The sequence below is a fragment of the Cupressus sempervirens genome, chromosome 3, assembly GCF_028749045.1.
Source record: "Cupressus sempervirens isolate cs-2001-9-10 chromosome 3, ASM2874904v1, whole genome shotgun sequence".
NCBI lineage: Eukaryota > Viridiplantae > Streptophyta > Pinopsida > Cupressales > Cupressaceae > Cupressus > Cupressus sempervirens.
In genome coordinates this window covers 182,151,361-182,172,458 of record NC_143120.1, presented here as the reverse complement: position 1 = coordinate 182,172,458, position 21,098 = coordinate 182,151,361, and the positions used below count along the sequence as shown (strand labels likewise).

The 21,098-nt window shown below is 36.2% G+C and overlaps 1 protein-coding gene across 2 annotated transcripts in view; it reads right to left on the bottom strand.

The window, feature by feature from the left end:
* Positions 1-2,631: 2,631 nt before the first annotated feature.
* Positions 2,632-21,098, bottom strand: part of LOC149565389 (mediator of RNA polymerase II transcription subunit 11) — a 32,441-nt gene continuing 13,974 nt past the window's right edge. The window contains exon 3 of one of the 2 annotated variants that reach the window (XM_089818894.1): positions 2,632-3,315. In XM_089818894.1, coding sequence (XP_089675020.1) covers positions 3,103-3,315 — 213 coding nt within the window. In that variant the 3' untranslated portion in view covers positions 2,632-3,102. The remainder of the gene's footprint in view (positions 3,316-21,098) is intronic. The other variant, XM_089818895.1, reaches the window with a different exon arrangement.

The window sequence follows — 21,098 nt, the reverse complement described above, 5'->3', positions numbered from 1 at the left end:
GGCCACATATCCCCCCTCCTCTTCTAATGAGCAGTATTAAACACTTTAGTATCTTCCCATATGCAATTAAGATTATATCTAATGAGAAACTAGTGGCCTCTTGTAGGGCCTTCAAACTATTGGCTAATAAAACTATATCAGAATCAGCATTAGGCTTCTCTAGCCCTTCCACAACCCTCTCTTTAGGCTCAACCTCCACTTCGTTCTCGTCAAATGGTTCCAATCACCCCCATGGTACAAAGGGAACAAGGCTTCTCTATGAGGTTCAAGTTAATTCATCATAATTAATATTTTGGGCTTCACATTTGTTGTTGTGGCCCTACAATCTATTATCAAATTGAGACAGACCAACTTGTACATCCTTGGTGAGCGTCCTTTCTCTAGTGATTTGTTTGTTTGTTAGAAAAATACTATTAAACATTGTTTATGATCAAGATTGAGATCAAGTTTTTCCTTGGCTCAGGTCATCTTTATTACAAGCAATCTTTATTACAAGCTATAGATTTTTGCAATGGAGTTTTACTCCAATAGACCATACATGTGAATAGCTCGTATGGTAGTGTTAGGGACTCTTTAATAGATGACTAATAATTATATTTTTAATTTAAAACACTATAATTAGCTAAAGAAAAGTTGAGCTTATAATCAAAGAAGAAAAGGGCTTGTAGTCTGATATTTTTTTAATCCAAATCGTGGGCAAATGATAAAATCATGCAATTTTGTAGATTGTAAATAGTTCATATTAATTTTCTTAAAAATCAAAAAATCAGTTTTAATTCTCTTAAAAAAAAACTTACGGACCATGATTTATTGTTCTTGTTAATTTGTCAAACTTGTGTCGTGTTTTAGAGTCCTTACTAATTTATTTTTTCCAGATAACCCACGTTGCATATTACATCCTTCCAAGCATTAGTAAGGAGTGTGACACATTTGTAAGGAGTGTCATAGTATAATCATTTCCTACACTAACTAACTAATGAGGAGAAAAATATAGATGAAATAAAATCTAACAGATTCACAAGGAAAATATATGCACAAAAGATTATACCACTGACACTATGTTTACTTGAGGAATATCTTGTTTTTCCCTTTTTCTTTTTTCGTCTTTTCAGTTCGAAATTTGGTCTAGAGTATTCCTTGTCTTAGTAAAAAATTTATGGTCAGTTCCATATTATCTCCTTTGGGTGCATGATTACATGGATTTGGTGTAGAAAAATCTTATAATCACAGATTTCAATCTCTTTCTCAACTTTCATTACATCCAGAATGCAATTAAGAGACAACGATAATGTCCATTATTTCTTTGCACACTCCATTCTATCAACGATAAACTCTTGTTCTGACACAAATGCTGAATAAATAATCCAGACTCGAAAGCTTGCTCTTTCATGATTAGCAGAGATTAGTTTTTGCCCTTGGGCTTCTTCCAAGCTTGAGTGCCCGCTTCTTTTGTGTTCATTTCTTCTTTTGTTCTCATTGGAATAAAAGTCTTCTTTGTACCCATTCGAATAAATGTCTTTGGTGCCGTAAACTATCTAAATCTTATAGACATTATTAAAAATCTTCATTCATTCATTTTAAGACATCAATTGATATTTCACCCTTTTTAAACGTAGATCATTAACTATATTATCATCCATCCCTCATCAGTTTCCATTAAACTTTCTCAACGCAATTCATGTTATCTTTATACGGGCGCCGATGCAACTAAAAATTGTGGGGAAAATAAGCTAACTTTCGGTTTAATATTTGGGTAATACATGAAATGATGATAATTAAATTGTACCGAAGTATGGCTGGATATGGATGTCAGTGCAGAACTAAAAAATTCCAAAAGGGTAATGTCCTATAATATCCACATAGTGACTTGAGCATTTGTGTTAATGCAAGAAAATTAAAATCAGTATTCATTTAGGAGAGAATCAAATTCGATTAACTGTTGATTCAAACAGGTCCTTTTGGTTAGATTAAGAACTGAAAAATTGATGCCCTGTAATATGCTACTTCTCTGTATGGGTGATAAATCTCTGATTCGAAGGTTGAATTTACTTGAGTGGATAAACCTTAACATGGTTAATAAATATTTTGTCCACATGTATTTCATGCATGGCATCTTGTTAAAGAACTTGACAAAGAGCAGGTACGCTATTTTCAGCGCAAGGGGATATTTTGTGCATATGGTGTCTTGGTTTTGTTGCTCTTGTTTTTGTGCTTGAAGAAGGAACGAGGCCCCTTTTCCAAAACCCCTCTCTGATATCAATTGAAAAACAAAATGACCATTGAACTATCCAATTTCATTGGTTAAAAAAAGTCATGTTATGCTCAAGCTTAATGTTTATTACACAATAATTACAAACAATCGCCATGATAAAAATACATACCTTAATATTATGTTGGGAATTATTTTGAAAATGCTTTTACTAAAAAATATTTCTTATGTAAAATCCTATAACTGATTATTTGTTGTGTATAATTCCATCTAAGATCCCTGAACTTCATAAAATTTCTGCACCAATCGCAAGTTTAAGAACTTGATAATTAAAATCACTGAATAAGCACCCAAGAAAAAGAACACAAAAATTCAACATCATTGAAGAATCCCACTTGACCATAAGACCAAGACAATACAAGTGAGAAATCAAGCAAATCATACAACAAACAAAAAATTTGGGATGCAGTTACTATTGTACAAAAGTTGTCTCGATGAGCGAGATCTTTGATGTGTTGGGAATTCAAAGGTAAGGATCCATTCTTGAATACCAAGCTATTATCAAATTCATGTGAGAAAGGCAATCACAAATGCCTACAGAAAAGAGGTATAACAGGAGTAATCTCCACAATTGCTGAATATGTATATGTATTAACAGCCTGGAGTAATCATCAATGACTTTCTCAAATGATATGTTACATCACACACTAATACCTGCTCAGCACAGCTTTACACTCTGGTGTCAGCTTATGTAAGGGTAAGAAACTTTCTCATGGATGTATTGCCAGTATAAACATGCATCGTCATTCATGACATGCTGAAATGAGTGGCGGACTACAAATTAAATTTGTGTGTCATAAAATTCCATACCCACGATGTGAAGATGAATTACATTAGTCGCAGACCTTAAACTTGGCATTTTCTGACATTATTTGAGACGAATTATATTGTTTGATAGTTGTTTCCATGTCATCCAACTGCCCAACTACACAATCAAGTTTCTTGCAACTGATTTCTGCAGTTGTACGAGAAACATAGTCACAGTTCTCAAATGGCCGATATTCACACATGCTCTTGATTTCGTCATGCAGTGTAACCTGGATGTCCTACACCAGACAAATAAAGTAAGTTATACTGACAAATGCAAAAAAAAATCACAACAGAAAAAGAGAGATCATTTCCAATTTTTGGTATAGTTTCATCCAAAAGATATCAGCTAATGATGTGTCCAACTTGTTGCATGTCTCCACTATTCATATCATTGCAGAAAAAACAACACATATCATCCAATGAGTATAAATTACTATAATAACAGAATTGATTCAAGTATTACAGATTACAAACCATAATAACAGTTCATTGATTTCTCAAGTACTAATAATAACACTGTATAAATCTGGAAATCGATTTCTCCACTTCAGTAAACCAAGACGGCAGTCATATGACAGTCTTATATACAAACATGATAATTGAACATTTTGAACCCACATATTAATCTACACAAGCCTCCAGATAGGAATTTTGCAGTAGTAAGCCATTCGATAGTAATATCATCCTCTGGATGAAGTGCACTATCTACACTGGATTTCAGTCCACCTAAATACAGACCTTCCAGAACACTGAATTAGGATTTGGCATGTTCACCCCATGAACTGTAAAAAAGTACCTATTAGAGACACAACAAAGGCTGGAGCTTTCCATCTGAGAAAGGGTAATAGAAAAGCTATTCACAGTTTACTTTTTTCAATGACCACTTTTTAGTTGGTAGATATATTTCAGAAGATTTCTTCCACCTCTATAAAATCAAGCAAGAGATTGAAGCAAAACCACAGCAAACCAGTTTTTAAAAAACATCAAATACAGTGATCAATGGGAGAGTGATGAGAATGGTTTTCCCTTTTTGAAGGCAGAGGTAGACTTTGCCAAGGGCAGGAATGCTACACTTTAAGCCAAAAAATGCAGTGGTTGAAGCATAAACAAATGATTTATCCTGGAACCCATGGGGTCATATTGCATATGTGGAACTTGATGATAACATCAAACAACCCTACATCCAAGGTAGCATCCTTTCAGGCAGTTGTAGAGTGTGCAGAAGAATAGGGTGGACTGGATTTGCAAGGATTGGATTCACAAGTAGAGGTGATCTCTGACAGTCGAATGCAAGATTTGGTTCACAATATGGTTTCAGATATGGAAAATTTCTGACTTGGTCCATCTGATGTGGCTATCTTGGGCCAAAACTAGTTGAAATACGTGTTCTTCCACTTCTTATCAAGCATCTCTTTGCTATAGGGATGAATCAATTGCCAAAAAAGATGAAGGAGACCTCCACACAAATTCTGACAAATGACATTTGTTATAGATTTAAATGTGAATCAATTCCAATTGATGCTGATAGACTCACACTTGTTTCAGGCAATATTATTCATAATATACTGCATCTGATTAGTAATACTGTAACTACAATACTACAATCAAAGCTATTCCCAATTCTCATTGATTTGCCCAGCTCTTTAAAATCTATTCTTAATGTAGTCACTGCCATTAAAAGTGCTGGACCTACCATAAGTCTCACTCAATCTATTAAAGCATCACAAGAAGTTGAAAGATTCATCACTGAAACTAATTTAACGTCTCTGCTTTTATATGCCCAGGAACTTGCAAATGGTTTACATGTAACTACTGGCAAGCTTATCACTCTAATCAGACCAATGAGAGCAAATGGTCTAACAGAGGAACAATCGCCTTCACGAATCTTGTTGGAAAATCTTGAAGTCATTGATGATGATATAACATGTCCACTTCTCGACGATGGAGTTTTTCAATTGTGGTGAGTAAAATACATGAGGTGCAATATGCTGAAAATAGAGACAATGACCTTTTCACTCCACACTTGGAGAAAGTAATTGTTATCTAGCAAGATTTACACTTCTCTAGATGATGAAGCGGTTCTTGCTCTTGCTAAGCAATATAATTTAGCATCTTTGTTTATAGATGTACTTCAAAAAACATGACCTTGATGAAATACAAAAATGTCTGCCATTGCAATTGAAAATCTCTAGACCCATTCCAATACTTTGTCCAAATTTCCAGAATTTCTGAAGGTGGCTTTTATGATTCCCTAATTCTGCCACCTAAGTGAACTGGTCTTAGCCCAGTTCATAAGGGAATTCTCTCATCCAAAAATATCTTTTGCCTCAAAGAAAAGGCAGTAACATAGTTGGTGGCATGTCTTGATGATGTAAATATATTTATTGTTGAGGCATCTCTGGCAGCAATATGCACACTTGTGAGTGATGCAATCAATGTAGAGCATGAGGTCTGGATCTTGTATTGCGTGGATGTGATACAATTATATCAGATATTCTACAAAAACTTAAAACAGAGATGCTCAGGCATTGTGTAGTATGAACTATTGAAAACATATTCCAAAGTAGTGATTTTGCTCACACAATTTCCACTGATTCTAATAATCTAATCTACATACAGCATAGGTTAACACCTTTCTGGTAATCCTAATTCTTGGCAAGTTGCAGAAAAAGCTTTAAAACATCTTAATGATATTCCAAAATTTTCTATGGTCTTTCAGAGAATTTTTAGTATATTGCCATTAAGATCGTATCGTAATGGTGGTTTACAGCATATGCATAAGGTTCCAGTGACATCTGTTGTGGCATTTTTACAAATCATTTTACCTGACAAAGTTAGGGGCAACCAGGACTCGCAAGCAATCTCAGGCTAGCAGATTTTACCATGCCAATAAAATACACCTGGTTAAGCACTTGGTAGAGTACAAAATATCACACTTTGTCTCAAGGATGATCAGCTGGACTCGCTGGAGTATCTTGAAGAGAGGCCTTCAAAGGATCACCTTTTAAGGACCTGATTTAAGAACATTCAGAGTTCATAAGCTAACCAATTTCTATATGGACCAATGAAATCATATAGAACAATATTTGAGTCAAGAAGAAGACACTGGGAAGTAGCCCATGACTGGAAACTTGTTAATAAACAAAACTTTATCAAGATGTGAAAGCTTGAAGAGATATCCATGGAGTACGCTGCATTTTATATGACCCTAACTAGTGGTTGGGAAGAGTGTCTTCCAGTAAAAAAACTATATGTTGAGGGGCAGCTTGAGTTCCAAAGCTGAATTCTTTGCCCCTAAGAAACTTGAGTTCCAAAGCTGGCTTCTTTGTCCCTAAGAGAACACCTTTTGACCTCTTCGATGCAAAAATTAAAGAAGCTTGACAATATGAAGTTATATGTCAGATGAGTATTTATTATGGACAGATATTAAGATTTGATTCTTGAATATCGATAAATTGCTAATGGGGTGGTTGTCTCTGGAGATTCACTCTCAGATATTTCAAGAAGAGAAGATGTTGAAAGTCATTAGCAAGAATCTTGTTTAAAAGTGCATAGAGATATAATTTGAGATGCAAGAAACAACAAGGACAATAAGTTTTATGAGGCATTCCCAAAGAACATTAAGTTTGGTATCCCTGAAGATAAACATGACCAATCAAAGCTTGCTGACTTGCCCAGGTATCATTCTAAGAATGAGTTGTAGAGTTACTACAAATTCTGATCAATCAATATTGAAATAATGATAATGATTTAGGTCTTGCTGAAAATCGATCTCCTTCAATTCTGGGTTAAATGTTATTATTCAGGAAATCTGAAATGAATTCTGGAAATTATAATTTTATCTTTGATCTAAATCCTTTAGAGCAGATTGCTAGAAGAACAGACTTTGGTAATTGTGTGTCTTCTATCCACAAACATGTTCCTATTTATACATAGACCAAGAGTCTTGTCTTTCCAAAAGACACATCCCTTCTAGGTCAGCCCTCCATGAATTAATCCCTTTCTCATAACAAATCAGCAGCCTTTATCAGTTAACTAATAGTTAATTAGAATCAACTACAATAGTTATCTTAAGAGGCATATAAGTATACCTCATAAGATGCCGATCATGTTGCTTGGAGAAGTATTTATCATGAGGCAAATACAAAGATACTTAAATGCATATTGGATCTGTCTGATCTAAAATACCAGAACATTGCTATTATCAAGTTATAAGGATTTAATAGTCCCTCTTAACTTAATAATATAAATGAGAGGAACATATCTAGCAACATAGTTTAAGCATAGAAATGTACTTTATATCTATCTGATTCTTTCATGCATGCAGTATCGTGATACACATGATAGTTATATTACCAAACCTGTAATATGGATTATCGCTAACACTTGTGATAACAGTATTACATGTAATGCAATACACAAGATAAAATCTAGAGAATTATAAAATTCTTCCTTTATCCAAATTGTGACTCATAGGTACTAGCAGACCTATATCACAATATGATCTTGAGTTAACATCTACCAGTTCATAGGATAAACTCCGGAGAATGATTAAATTCTTCCTTTGTCCAAGTTGTGACTCATAGGCATAGAAATGTCTACATCACAATGTGATCTTGAACTCATCTAGATCTGATAGTAGATCTCTACGATTCAACACATTATCTAAGAGATCGTCATCTCTCATAATGTCTTTTATACAAGTATTCATTATCTTAGAGATCGTCACCTCTTAGATAATGAATACGAATGGTGAAGCCCATAACAGTCAATAGCCTAACAATAATAATTTTAATTCAAAATTATTAATAATTAAATAATACAAATGTATTACAATTCAACCATACCAAGTCTTTTCCTTAAGTGATCCATCTTCACTTGAGAGAGAGGTTTGGCAAGAATATACGATGTCTAATCTGTAGTGCAAATGTATTCTAATTTTACAATATTCTTGTCTACCAAATCTCTTAAATAATGGTAAGGAATTTTAATATGCTTGGACCTGACATGAAAAACTAGATTCGTAGATGTTAGTGTAGTTTTTTATTTTTCCTATTTTGCTAGGTTTTTCCTACACTTTTTAATAATCTCGCTTAGGTTAATAAAACATGTCTTATTAGGTGAATGGTTGTGAGGTGTCACCTTCCTACATGTGAGCATCCATTACCTATCTTGGGAAGATACTTTGCTATCTTTAGTCCGATAGATGGTTGCTCCTCATTGGTTGGTGTTGCCACCTCCTCCCTCTTCCTAGCCTATATAAGCATGCTACCTGGCTTGTATTTGTATCTCTTGTTTTTGCATCCTCGTAATGCTATTTTGCTTCTAGCATTGCATTACTCTCTTGGAGACTAACTCTGTGTTGTTATTTTGATTTTGTATCATTTGCATTCATAGTTTAGATATTTACTCTTTGCACTAGTTTTCTGGGTTGTTAATCTTTTCAGATTCTAACATGGTATCAGAGTTTTTCTATGTGCAAGAGTAGATTTTAGTTTCCTTATTTGAGAGATTCGGGAGGGACTAATAAATTTTATTGTAGTTTTTGAAAAACGAAGTATGCTCTTCTCTTGCATCTTTGGATGATCTTGAGAATCAAAAATTTTTTGACAAAAACGATTTTTCTTTGGGGTTTCAATCTCAAATCTGATAACCAACTTGCATATTTGGAGTTTTCAATCAGTATTGCAGGTTCCAGCATGCCATTAATGGACTTAGGAAGCTGATCCAGCATTTGCATGTCATATTTTGTTTGCTGGGATCGTTTCTTGATTTTTGGAGCCGTTTTTTACTGTTAAAGGCGTCTGATTTACACTACAGCAACATCTTTTGTACATCAACAAGGAAAACGCTTTTTGAGTTTTGTTCGCAGCCTCGAAAAACCATCTGGGTATCTTTTAAATTTGGCATGCAAGCTGTATATTTTGCAGAATCGAGCATGAAAGGCTACAGCCATACCCCTCTCCGTTGGCAATCGCAGATTTGAATGCAGTTTTCAAATGTCTCGTTTTTGCTCATAGGGACTCCGATTTTGATGATTCTTGTTATGAACTTGGCTATTTTTTTGTGCTCTATCCACTAGTGGAGTTGTTTTTTGATTTTCATGCATGAATTCTTCAGAAATTGCAGATTCTCAGCCGTGACTGTGCACAGTTCTCATTTTGGAAACTTCGAAGGATCATAACTTTCTCATACGACCTCGTATCGAGGCGATTCTTTTTTTGAAAGTGCATAATTTTTCGAGTAAATCGCAGTGGTGCTATTTGTTTCCTTGATTATTGTGCCCAAGTTTCACTTTTAGCATATGCTCTTCATGAGGGTTTGTAATGCATTGAAATCAAGACCACTAAGTATTTCTTTCTAGTGGTAGTTGTAAACGCACTAAAATAAAGTGCCAAATCATATTTCTTTGGGGGGGGGTTCTTTGATTGAGTAAAAAGGGGGGGGCGTTGTCATGGCTAGGTTCTCTTCTTTTTAGCATTTCTTTGCATTTCTTCATCATGGATCAAACAAATATGCCCATCCTAACTCCATACAATTACTTTGAGTGGAAATCACGCATGATAATTCACTTAAAGAAAGCTGGATTAAATAGGATAACTATGGGACTTGAAACTGAACCTGCTAAAGATGAAGACAAGCCTAAGTGGTTTAACAAATGTGATGAGGCATATGGAACATTATGTTTGTCTGTTTCTCCTGACTTGCTATTTCACATTGAGTCTTTGGATACACCAAATGAAGTATGGACAAAGCTAGAAACATTATTTGGCACACAAGATTCAATGAGGGGTCATATGTTGGAAAATGAATTAATTAGTTTGAGTCCAGGCAATTTCAACACAATCCAAGATTTCTTCACCAAATTGAAATCACTAACACTGCAGTTAAAACAATGTGGAATTGAAAAGAAAGATGAACAACTGATTCTCAGTATTCTCTCTAAGCTAAGTTCAGAATATTCTATGTTTGTCTCTACCTTCTATGCTACTAAGGGTGCACTTGGTACTCAATTCACCATGCCATCTCTAGATGATTTTGCTATCAATCTCACTCGAGAACAAGACAAGCTAATCCAGATGGGCACTCTTAAGTCCTCTAAGTCACATGCCTTAGCAACCAACCAAGGCACAAAAGAACAAAAAGGACAGAGTAGTAACAACAATAGTAAGGATGAGAAACAAAATAATAGTGAGGAAAAGAAGGATCAGATACCAATTGCTTCAAAAGCAACTATTGATACCTCATCCTCTAAGGGCGATAAGCCTAAGAAAGAAAAGGTTAAATGTGCCTATTGTAAAAGACCCGGTCATGATGAACATAAATGTTTGAAGAAACAAATTGATCACTTGACATACATTCTTGAGAAGAATAATATTAGTGTTCCTGAGTCTATCAAACAAAGTTCTAATGAAGAGTCTAACAAGGCAAAAGAAAACAACAAGGGGAAAGGAAAGGGCAAAGCTCTTGTTGCAGTTGCTTCCTCACCATCCACTTGGGTTCTTGATTCGGGTGCTTCGCACCACATGGCTTCATCTAAGGAAGAACTTGCATCCTTGGAGCCATGTACTATGCCTTCTATTTTGATGGGTGATGACACTCCTATTGAGGTGTGTGGGAGAGGGTCTGGTGATGTGGGGTATGGCACATTCCATGATGTTCTTTGTGTACCCTCATTATCAACTAATCTCCTATCAATATACCAAATCACTCACACAGGTTTAGGCAAGCGGGTTGAGTTCACTCCTGATTCAGTGGAGATACGTGAGTTGCATAGTGATTCTGTAGTTGCAGTTGGGAGAGCAGATCATCAGTCACGGCTCTATCTATTTTCTCACTTTGTTCTTGATCCTCCTTCATCTGTTTTGCTCACTCACTCTAATGATGTGAGTAAATTATGGCATGAGCGGTTTGGCCATCTTAACTTCCGCTATTTGCATCAGCTCAACCAGCAGAGCATGGTCACAGGGTTGCCTTCGGTTCAATTCTCAGGAGGTGTTTCCCAAGGTTGCATTCTTGGTAAGCATCCTAAGAAAAAGTTTGACAAAAGTAAGGCATGGAGAGCTTCACAGATACTAGAGTTAGTTCACAGTGACTTGGCTAGTCCATTTCAACATCCTCCTTTCAGCAGGGCCCGATATTTCCTCACATTCACTGATGACCTTTCTCGATATACATGGGTGTACTTTCTCAAACAGAAGTCAGAGGTATTTGATCATTTTCAAGACTTCAAAAATTTTGTAGAAAAGCACTCTGGGAAAGCCATCAAGGTTTTGCGCACAGACAATGGTGGTGAGTATGTCAACCATCGGTTTGAAAGATTTTGCACTTCAGAGGGGATTGATTTACAGCATTCAGTTCCATACAATCCTCAGCAAAATGGTGTTGCAGAACGGAAGAATAGATCCTTGAAGGAAATGGCAAACTGTATGATTCACTCTAGGTCTCTTGCACCACAGTATTGGGCAAAAGCCATTAACTGTGCTTGTTATATCCAAAACCGTGTTCCTCACTGAGCCTTGAAGGGAGTTACTCCTTTTGAAGCTTGGAGCGGTCGGAAACCATCAGTTAAGCACTTTCGAGTTTTTGGCTCCCCTGCATGGGCCCACATTCCTACAGAGAAACGTAAGGCCTTGGATCCACAAAGCAAACCTTGCATATTTGTAGGTTATCCTGATGGTATGAAGGGTTATCGGTTGCTCCACCCTACTACACATGAGTTATTCATTGAGAGGAGTGTTCAGTTTAAGGAGGGATCTTCAAGCTCACTTTCTATCACTTCTCCAACTCCTTCTACCTTGACATTAGAGTCACTTGGAATACATGACAGATCTTCTGATGAGTCAGATTCACCTGAACAGTCTTCTACCTCTACTTCTAATGCAGAAAGTGATTCAGAGAACTCACCTCCTTCCTCTCCTAGTCATCATTCAGAGGTTAATGATTCCCCTCCAGATTCTCCATCTTCTTGCCCACTTTGGGCTAGACAGACCTTGCAGTCTGCAAGTGATTGGGTTGGGGATCCATCAGACACCAGGCGAACTCGTTCACAATTCCAGGATGCTCCACATGTCTTCATTGCTACTACCTCAAATCCACAATCCTTTCATGAGGCTTTTGGTATTTCTGAGTGGGATACAGCTATGCAGGAAGAGTATAGTTCCTTGATGAGGAACCACACTTGGGATCTTGTCCCTCTTCCTAAAGGAAGAAAACTTGTTCGATGTAAGTGGATCTATCGGACAAAATTTGCAGCAGATGGGTCAGTTGACAAACACAAGGCTCAATTGGTCGCCAAAGGATTCTCCCAGGTTCCTGGGATTGACTACTCTGAGACTTTTGCGCCAGTTGCCCGAATGAATTCCATTCGAATTGTTCTTGCCATTGCTGCAGCTAATCGTTGGGAAGTACATCAGATGGATGTGAAGAGTGCTTTTCTTCATGGTGACCTTCATGAGGAGATCTACATGGAGCAGCCACAGGGCTTCCTTCAGGATTCTTCACTTGTGTGTCGTCTTCGAAAGTCTCTCTATGGCCTCAAACAGGCTCCTCGGGCCTGGTATGCCAAGATAGACTCCTTCCTTCTATCAGTTGGGTTCACTCGGTGCCATTTTGATCCTAATGTCTACATTTTGCAACAGGGTGATTCACTTCTATTTTTGGTTTTGTATGTTGATGACTTGCTGATCACAAGAAGTTCTTCACCCACCATTAAGGCTGTATAAGTGGCCCTTCAAGACAATTTTTTGATGACTGACTTGGGCTTGTTGCATTACTTTCTGAGGATTGAGATCCTTCAGTCTCCTTCTGGGATCACCATCACACAATCCAAGTATGCTCTAGATTTACTCTTGAGGTTTCATATGGCTGACTGTAAGCCTGCTCCGACTCCCTTCCTTTCTGGAGTCAAACTTGAGGCTCAATGTTCTTCTCCACTTGTTGATGGCACTTTGTACCGCCAACTTGTTGGGAGTCTCATTTATCTGACTCATACGAGACCTGACATCTCCTATGCTGTAGGCATGGTCTCTCGATTCATGCAGGAGTCTCATGAGTTACACTGAAAAGCAGCCAAGCGGATCCTTCACTACATTCAGGGTTCTCATAGTTGTGGGATTCACTACGCAGTAGGTATTGAGCTTGATTTGGTGGGCTACACAGATTCAGATTGGGCAGGTGATTGTAAGGATCGCAAGTCTACTTCAGGGTATAGCTTCTCACTTGGGTCAAGTCCTGTTTGTTGGTCGAGCAAAAAGCAGTCTGCTATTGCTCTGTCTTCTACTGAGGCCGAGTATCGGGGGGCTGTAAATGCCGCCACTGAGGCCATTTGGATTCAACATCTTCTCACTAAGTTTGGTATCCAGATCAGACGGCCATCAGTCATATTTTGTGACAACCAGAGTGTCATTCAAATCTCACGGAATACAATTCATCATCAGCGGACCAAACACATAGAGGTCCACATGCACTACATCCGGGAGCTCATCCATGGTCATGTCATTGACCTTCACTATTGTCCGACTTCCAGGCAAGTTGCTGATATCTTCACCAAAACCCTTCACTGAGAGCAAGTTCCTTCATTTGTCAGCTTTGCTGGGGGTGCGGGATGCTTCATCTTTTGGGGGGGCCTCTTCCTCTCATTTGGAGTCCTGACTTTTTTTGTGTGGGGGGGTCTCTTTTCTCTCTCTTTTGGGAAATCTTATGTACATGGGTACCTCATCAGGCTTGACTTGCTGGGACCCATTTCTACATCCACCTAAGCTTCACTTATGGGGGGGTGTTAGTGTAGTTTTTTATTTTTCCTATTTCGCTAGGTTTTTCCTACACTTGTTAATAATCTCACTTCGGTTAATAAAGCATGTCTTATTAGGTGAATAGTTGTGAGGTGTCACCTTCCTACATATGAGCATCCATTACCTATCTTGGGAAGATACTTTGCTATCTTTAGTCCGATAGATGGTTGCTCCTCATTAGTTGGTGTTGTCACCTCCTCCCTCTTCCTAGCCTATATAAGCATGCTACCTAGCTTGTATTTGCATCTCTTGTTTTTGCATCCTCGTAATGCTATTTTGCTTCTAGCATTTGAATTACTCTCTTGGAGACTAACTCTGTGTTGCTATTTTGATTTTGTATCATTTGCATTCATAGTTTAGATATTTACTCTTTGCACTAGTTTTCTGGGTTGTTAATCTTTTCAGATTCTAACAGTAGAAAGCTTGATGGAACTCTGATTATCACAATGAATAATAGTAGGATTCATAGGTTGACCAAATAATCCCACAAGTAACTTTCTAAGCCAAACTACTTCCCGAGAGGCCATTGTTGTGGCAATGTATTTAGCTTCTGTGGAACTCTGTGCCACTGATGCCTGCTTTCTACATATCCAAGATATCATCACTAAGCCTGAATTGAAATAGCATCCGAAAGTGTTTTTCCTATCAGCAACACTTCCAGCGCAATCTGAGTCTATGTACCCATGTAGGTCCAAGTCAACTTTCTCATACTTGAGCCCAAGGTTAAGAGTGCCTTGTAAGTATCTCATAATGTGTTTGAAAGCAACTAGGTGAATCTCCTTTGGCTCACACATAAACTAACATAAGGCATTAATAGCATAGCAAATATCGGGTCTTGTATTTACCAAATACATAAGGGATCCAATCATCTGTCTGCAAAGAGCAAAATCTATGGAGGGTGATTCTGCTACTGCTTCCTTAAGTTTGTGTAGATTAGTCTCCATAGGAGAAGACATACGTCTACAATTCCACATTCCAAATCTCTTCAAGATGTCTAATGTATACTTTCCTTGATTAAGTATGATGCTGTCAGAATTCTACCATACTTCCAGTCCTAGGAAGCAATGAAAGTGTCCTAAATCTTTCATTTCAAATTCTCTGAATAGATCTTTCTTGCATTAATCTATAAGATGATCATCAGCTATTATTCGTAAATCATCAACATATAATATCAATATTATCATATCATCTTTATCCCTTTTATAATAGAGATTTGGGTCGACTTCATTCTTGGAGAATCCTAAACTAGTGAGAAACTTATCAATTCTTTCATACCATGTCTTTGGAGCTTGTTTAAACCCATAGAGAGCTTTCTTAAGCCTGCAAACAAAAACTTTAGGGTTGTGAGTTTTCAAATCCTTCATATTGCTCCAAATATACCTCTTCTGTAATTTTTCATTCAAAAATGTTGTTTTTACATCCATCTGATGTCCTTTCCATTCCTTTGATGCTACAATAGCTAGGACTGCTCTTACGAAGGTGTATCTGGCAACAGGAGCAAAGGGTTTTTCATAATCAATTCCCTCTTTCTGAGAGAATCCCCTGGCTACGAATTTGGCTTTATATTTTTCGATGCTACCGTCAGCAACATGCTTGATTTTAAATATCCACTTAGAAAAAACAATGGATTTTCCTTCAGGTCTTGGAACAATTTCCCAAACATCATTCTTAATAATGGACTAGTATTCTTTCGTCACGGCATCCTTCCAAGTTGTATGTTTAATGGCGTCTGAAACATTGGTTAGTTTTGATTTAGATAAATCACTCATGTTTGATGCATAACTAGAAAATCTTTTGGGTCTTTTGCTTTCTCTGAAGGTTCTATATGGTGCAACGAAGTCTTCTGCTTCCTCTATTGTCTTAATGGCCCAAAGTGGTCTTTCCTTTGAATTTTGAGTTTCCTCAAGATTAAAATTTTGAATTTCATCTTCAATTTCTTCAATGTTCTCCCTCTGAAACTCACATTCAGTATTTTCTTCAAAACTAGATAAGGGAGAGGGGTTTCCAGAACTTAGGGTTCTTTTGAATGCTAAATCTTCTTCAGATATTACATCCCTACTAAGTTCAATGTTTTTTTGACCAAGTATGAAAATCCTATATGCTTTAGATGTTTCACTATATCCGAAAAGAATACCTTTCTTCCCAAAGGGTTCTAACTTAGTTCTTTTTTCTTTTGGAACATGTATATATACTGGGCACCCAAAAATCCTAAGATGACTTATATTAGGTTTAACCTTAGTAAAGACTTCTTCAAGAGTTTTATCTCTAAGGTAAAGTGAGGACTTTTCTTTTGAATATAGACAACAGTACAAAAGGTTTCTGCCCAAAGATAATATTCTAAATTTTGATCAAATATCATAGCTCTTGTTGCTTCTATAATTGTTTTATTCTTCCTTTCTACTACCCCGTTTTGTTGTGGGTTATAAGGAACGGTATACTCCCTCTTAATACCTACTTCTTTACAAGCCTCTTTAAACAAATCTAAAGTATATTCCCCTCCATTATCAGTCCTAAGAGTTTTAATTTTGTATCCTGATAAGTTTCCAGTTAAGGTTTTGAATTCTTTAAATCTCTTAAAGATTTCTTCTGATTCTTTACATTTTAAGAAGTAAATCCAAGTTTTCCTAGAGAAGTCATCTATAAAAAGTATATAGTACCAAAATCCTCCAAGAGAAGGAACAGAAATAGGTCCACATAAATCTAAGTGGGTTAATTCCAAAACATTGTTAGTTTTTCTAGTGCTATCATGAAATGGACTTTTGGTGTTCTTACCCAGAGCGCATCCTTTGCATATTCTTGAGTGATCTTTATTCAACTTAGGTAAACCAGTTACCATCTTCTCCATAGTCGATCAGGTTTCGAAATTTAAATGTCCTAACCTTATGTGTTATATTTCGTTTATATCAACTACTCCATGAATTAAGGCTTGAATAGGTTGACAAGGTTCTATATTTAATTCATACAAGTATCCCTTCCTTTGACCAATCAACTTTGATTTCTTAAAAGAAGAATTCTTAGACCAAGTCATTACTTTACCATCCATGAATGCAACGTTAGGTCCATCATCTTCGAGTGTTGTAACAGAGATTAGATTTTTATTTTTTCCTTGTACATAGAGTACTTTGAGATGTAGAGAACTACCTAACTTCAGTTTCAAGGTGCAATTCCCAATTCCTTTGACTGAATGAGCAAAATTATCACCGATGGTAACTTTGCCATCAACTTCTTCAGATATAGAGTCTAGTGCTTCTTTGTATCCTGTAATGTGTCGAGATGGTCCACTATCAATTACCCATGCTTTGCTTGATACTTCATTTGATAGTGCAGAATACAATACATGATTCTCAGGATCATAGTTATCTTCTTTCCTAGTAATGTTTGTACAGTTTACTTGTTGCTTTGTATTCTCAAAGAAATTAGATCTATAGTGTCCAAATTTTTCACATTTGAAGCATTTTATTTTGGATAGATCTTTCTTAGGTTTGTCATTTCTTTGATTACCCTTCTTCTTCTTGAAGTGTTTCTTCTTATCTTTATAGGAATTTGTATTTGAGCATGAATTTCTTCATCTTCAATTTTCAATCTTCCTCCTTTCTTAAGTTTCCTAGATTTCTTGCAAGCAATCTCCTTTAAGTCTATTAAAGTCTAGAAAATTGTCTCTGGCACTTACTCCTTGTGAGAATGTTTCCCATGAATCTAGTAACCCATCCATAACCATAAGTGTTAGTTCCTTGTCTTCAATTATAGTCCCTATACTTGCAAGTTCGTCTCTTAGACTAGCCACCCTTAGGAAGTAAGAGATCATAGATTCTACCTTCTTTATTTGTATATGATTTAGTTGCCTTTTTAGTGCAAGGGTTCTACTTGCATTGTTAACCTTTGTTAACTTCATATGCATTTAATAATGCATTCGTCATATGAAATGTTGTTTGATGTTTCGTTAGCATAGATACTATTTCATTTTTTACTCCATCTAGTATGATATGCATGGCTTTTCCGTTTCCTTTATTCCAGATAGTTTTATTAAGTTCAACAACAGGTTGCTTGGATGTTGAATCAACAAACTGTTTCACATCATTGTCTTCAAGAATCATCATAATTCTAAATTTCCAAGCAATGAAGTGTTCTTTCCCATCAAACCTGTCCTTGGGTCTGACTGTGCTTGTCATTGAAGATATAAAGATGTTGCTAGATATATAAAATCTGATTATCAATTTGCAAAGCCTAGGTTCGACTACCAAAGCTCTGATACCATGTAAAGTTTCTACAAATTTTGATCAATCAATACTGAAATAATGATGTAGGTCTTGCTAAAAATTGAGCTCCTTCAATTCTGGGTTAAATGTTATTATTCAAGAAATCTGAAATGAATTCTGGAAATTATAATTTTATCTCTGGTCTAAATCCTTTGGAGCAGATTGCTAGAAGAACAGACTTTGGTAATTGTGTGTCTTCTATCCACAAACATGTTCCTTATTGGACATAAACCAAGGGTCTTGTCTTTCCAAAAGACACATCCCTTCTAGGTCGGCCCTCCATGAATTATTCCCTTTCTCATAACGAATCAGCGGCCTTTATAAATTAACTAATAGTTAATAAGAATCAACTACAATAGTTATCTTAAGAAGCATATAAGTATACCTCATAAGACACTGATCATGTTGCTTGGAGAAGTATTTATCACGAGGCAAGTACAAAGAAACTTATATGCATATTGGATCTGTCTGATCGAGAATATCAGAACATTGCTTTTATCAAGTTATAAGGATTTGAAATGAGTGGCGATGGAATGACTAGCTTTAAGGATAGACGATGAAATATTTACAACATTACTGGTGAATGGCAGAAAGCATTGTTTCACCACCCCCAAGGAGTTCTGATAGGTAGCTCACACTTCGCGAAGAAGATCTATCCGCTAGTCCTGTCACCAGTGACTCAAAGAAATTCAAGTTCAATTCCAAGGTCCTCCATAAAACCTACGCTATGAATATCCCAAACATGGCTGGGTTATTAAAAGTACTTTTGGTTATACACACCAAACACATGCTTCGTATTAGACTATCACAATGGTTTTTAAATGGTTATCCTAGTTACTCTTTACTATATTAGGTAGTTTCTATTTTCATCTTTAGTTCACAATTGTTTCTTTTAGTAACATCATCTTTGTAGACTATATAAGGAGCTTTCATCCTCTCTATTTATCAACTTTGATTTACCAAAACATGTTATCAAAGTGGGTCGATGGGATTCATAAAATTGGCAAAAAAAAAAATTAAATCAAGTCTATTCTGATCTGGAATTTTATTTCAGAAATGTATTATTTAATTTTTTTAAACCAAAAACAATGGAGATATTTTATGAAAATTTAATAATTTGTCTTCAAAGATATTTTTCTAAAAAATCACAAGCCAAGTTAAGGGTTTTGATTGCACAATTTCCTTATTTGAGCAGAAGTCTCTGATTTTCGAGGGTTGCATGTGAGTTGCATGTTCTTGCATGTGCATTTTGTGAGCTGCATGAACTTGCATGTCCTTACATGTTGCTTGCATGCCCTGTTTTACCACACAAATTCTCATGTATTGCTGCATGAAGGTTTCTCTAAATGATTCCATAATTTTTTCCTTTACAACAATTTTTGACGTGTTTTAATAATATTTTCCTCAAAATACTATCTGTTAAGTTTTTAATAAATTATTTTCTCAAAAATGATCTGTTAGGTTTTAATAATTTTTTCCTCAAAATTATCTATTCTCTATTCATTGTTCTAGGTTTCATTGGTTTTGATCAATTTTCACCTCAAAAGTTCTTTAAGTTTTCTATAATTCATGAAATCCGTGTGAGATTTTATGTCAATGATTTTTGTTTTTTGGGTTTTTTACCATTTTTTCTGAAAAAAGATGCTTTGTTAATTTCAAATCATGATATCTTGCAAAATCTATTTTGGGGCATTCTGCTCATCTACAATAGTTTGGAAGGTTTTCGATTTTTCCTCAAAATTATGGCAGTTGTTCTCAGTGTGTGTGACTATCTATAAGAGACAAGCAATTATGTTATCCAACATCAAGTTGAAAGTTTTGTGATGATTTCTAGTCAGAAGTTTTGCAGATTCTAAAAGGATTAGTGACAAATTCCTCTTAGTGGAAAAGCCAATGGCAAGCTCGTTTTTTGTTTTAAAGCTTTTACAAGAAGGAGGCAGCCTCTATTTTTTCTGGACAGATTTTGGCTACTCTTGGTCATTAACATTCTACAAATCCAAGGAGAGTCTTAGCAACAGCAGAATGTTCTAAAGAAATTATGACCATAAGACATGTATTGTCTCTTGCAAGCTAGTTAGACAATGACCATTAATGTGCTAGCATGAATGTTGATAGTATTCCTTTGGCATACGTATGTTTGGAGAGATGGTTGAGTGCTTATGTGTAGCATTCATGACTTGGTTTGTCATTAATGTCAACATATATGCTTCCAAGTTGGAACAGTCAGAGTTGTAGAGAGAGTTTTAGTCAATGCAGTCAGAGGATGCAAAGTTATGTTTGGCAGAGTTAGTAGCATGTTGTTGGATATGTCTTTATGATGTATATGTGTGCGCCAAAAGTTATTTGAAGATTCATTGTCAATGTCTTTATGATGTATTTGTCTATAGGGAAGGCAATTATGTTATCCAACATTAGGTTGAACATTTTCTGAGGATTTCTAGTCAGAAGTTTTGCAGATTCTAGGAGGATTAGTGGCAGACCCATCTTAGTGGAAAAGCCAGTGGCAAGCTCTTGTCTCCTGTGTCAAAGCATTTAGTAGATGAGGACAGCATTCTCTATTTTTTCTGGACGGATTTTGGCTACTCTTGGTCATTAACATTCTACAAATCCAAAGAGGGTCTTAGCAATAGCAGAATGTTCTAAAAAAATTATGACCACAAGACATGTACAGTGTTTTGAAGGGTAGTTAGACAATAACCATTAATGTATTAGCATGAAATACTAATAGTATTCCTTTGGTAGAGTTTGTTAGCATGTTTGGAGAGATGATTGAGTGCTTGTGTGTTGCATTCATGCCTTGTTTTGTCATTGATGTCAATAAATATGCTTTCAGGTTGGAATAGTCAGAGTCGCAGGTATAGTTTTAGCCAGCATGGTCTAAGGATCCAAAGTTATGTTCAGTGGGTTTAGCAGCATACTGTTAGATATGTCTTTATGATGGACCTATGCACGCACAAAGTAATTCGAAGA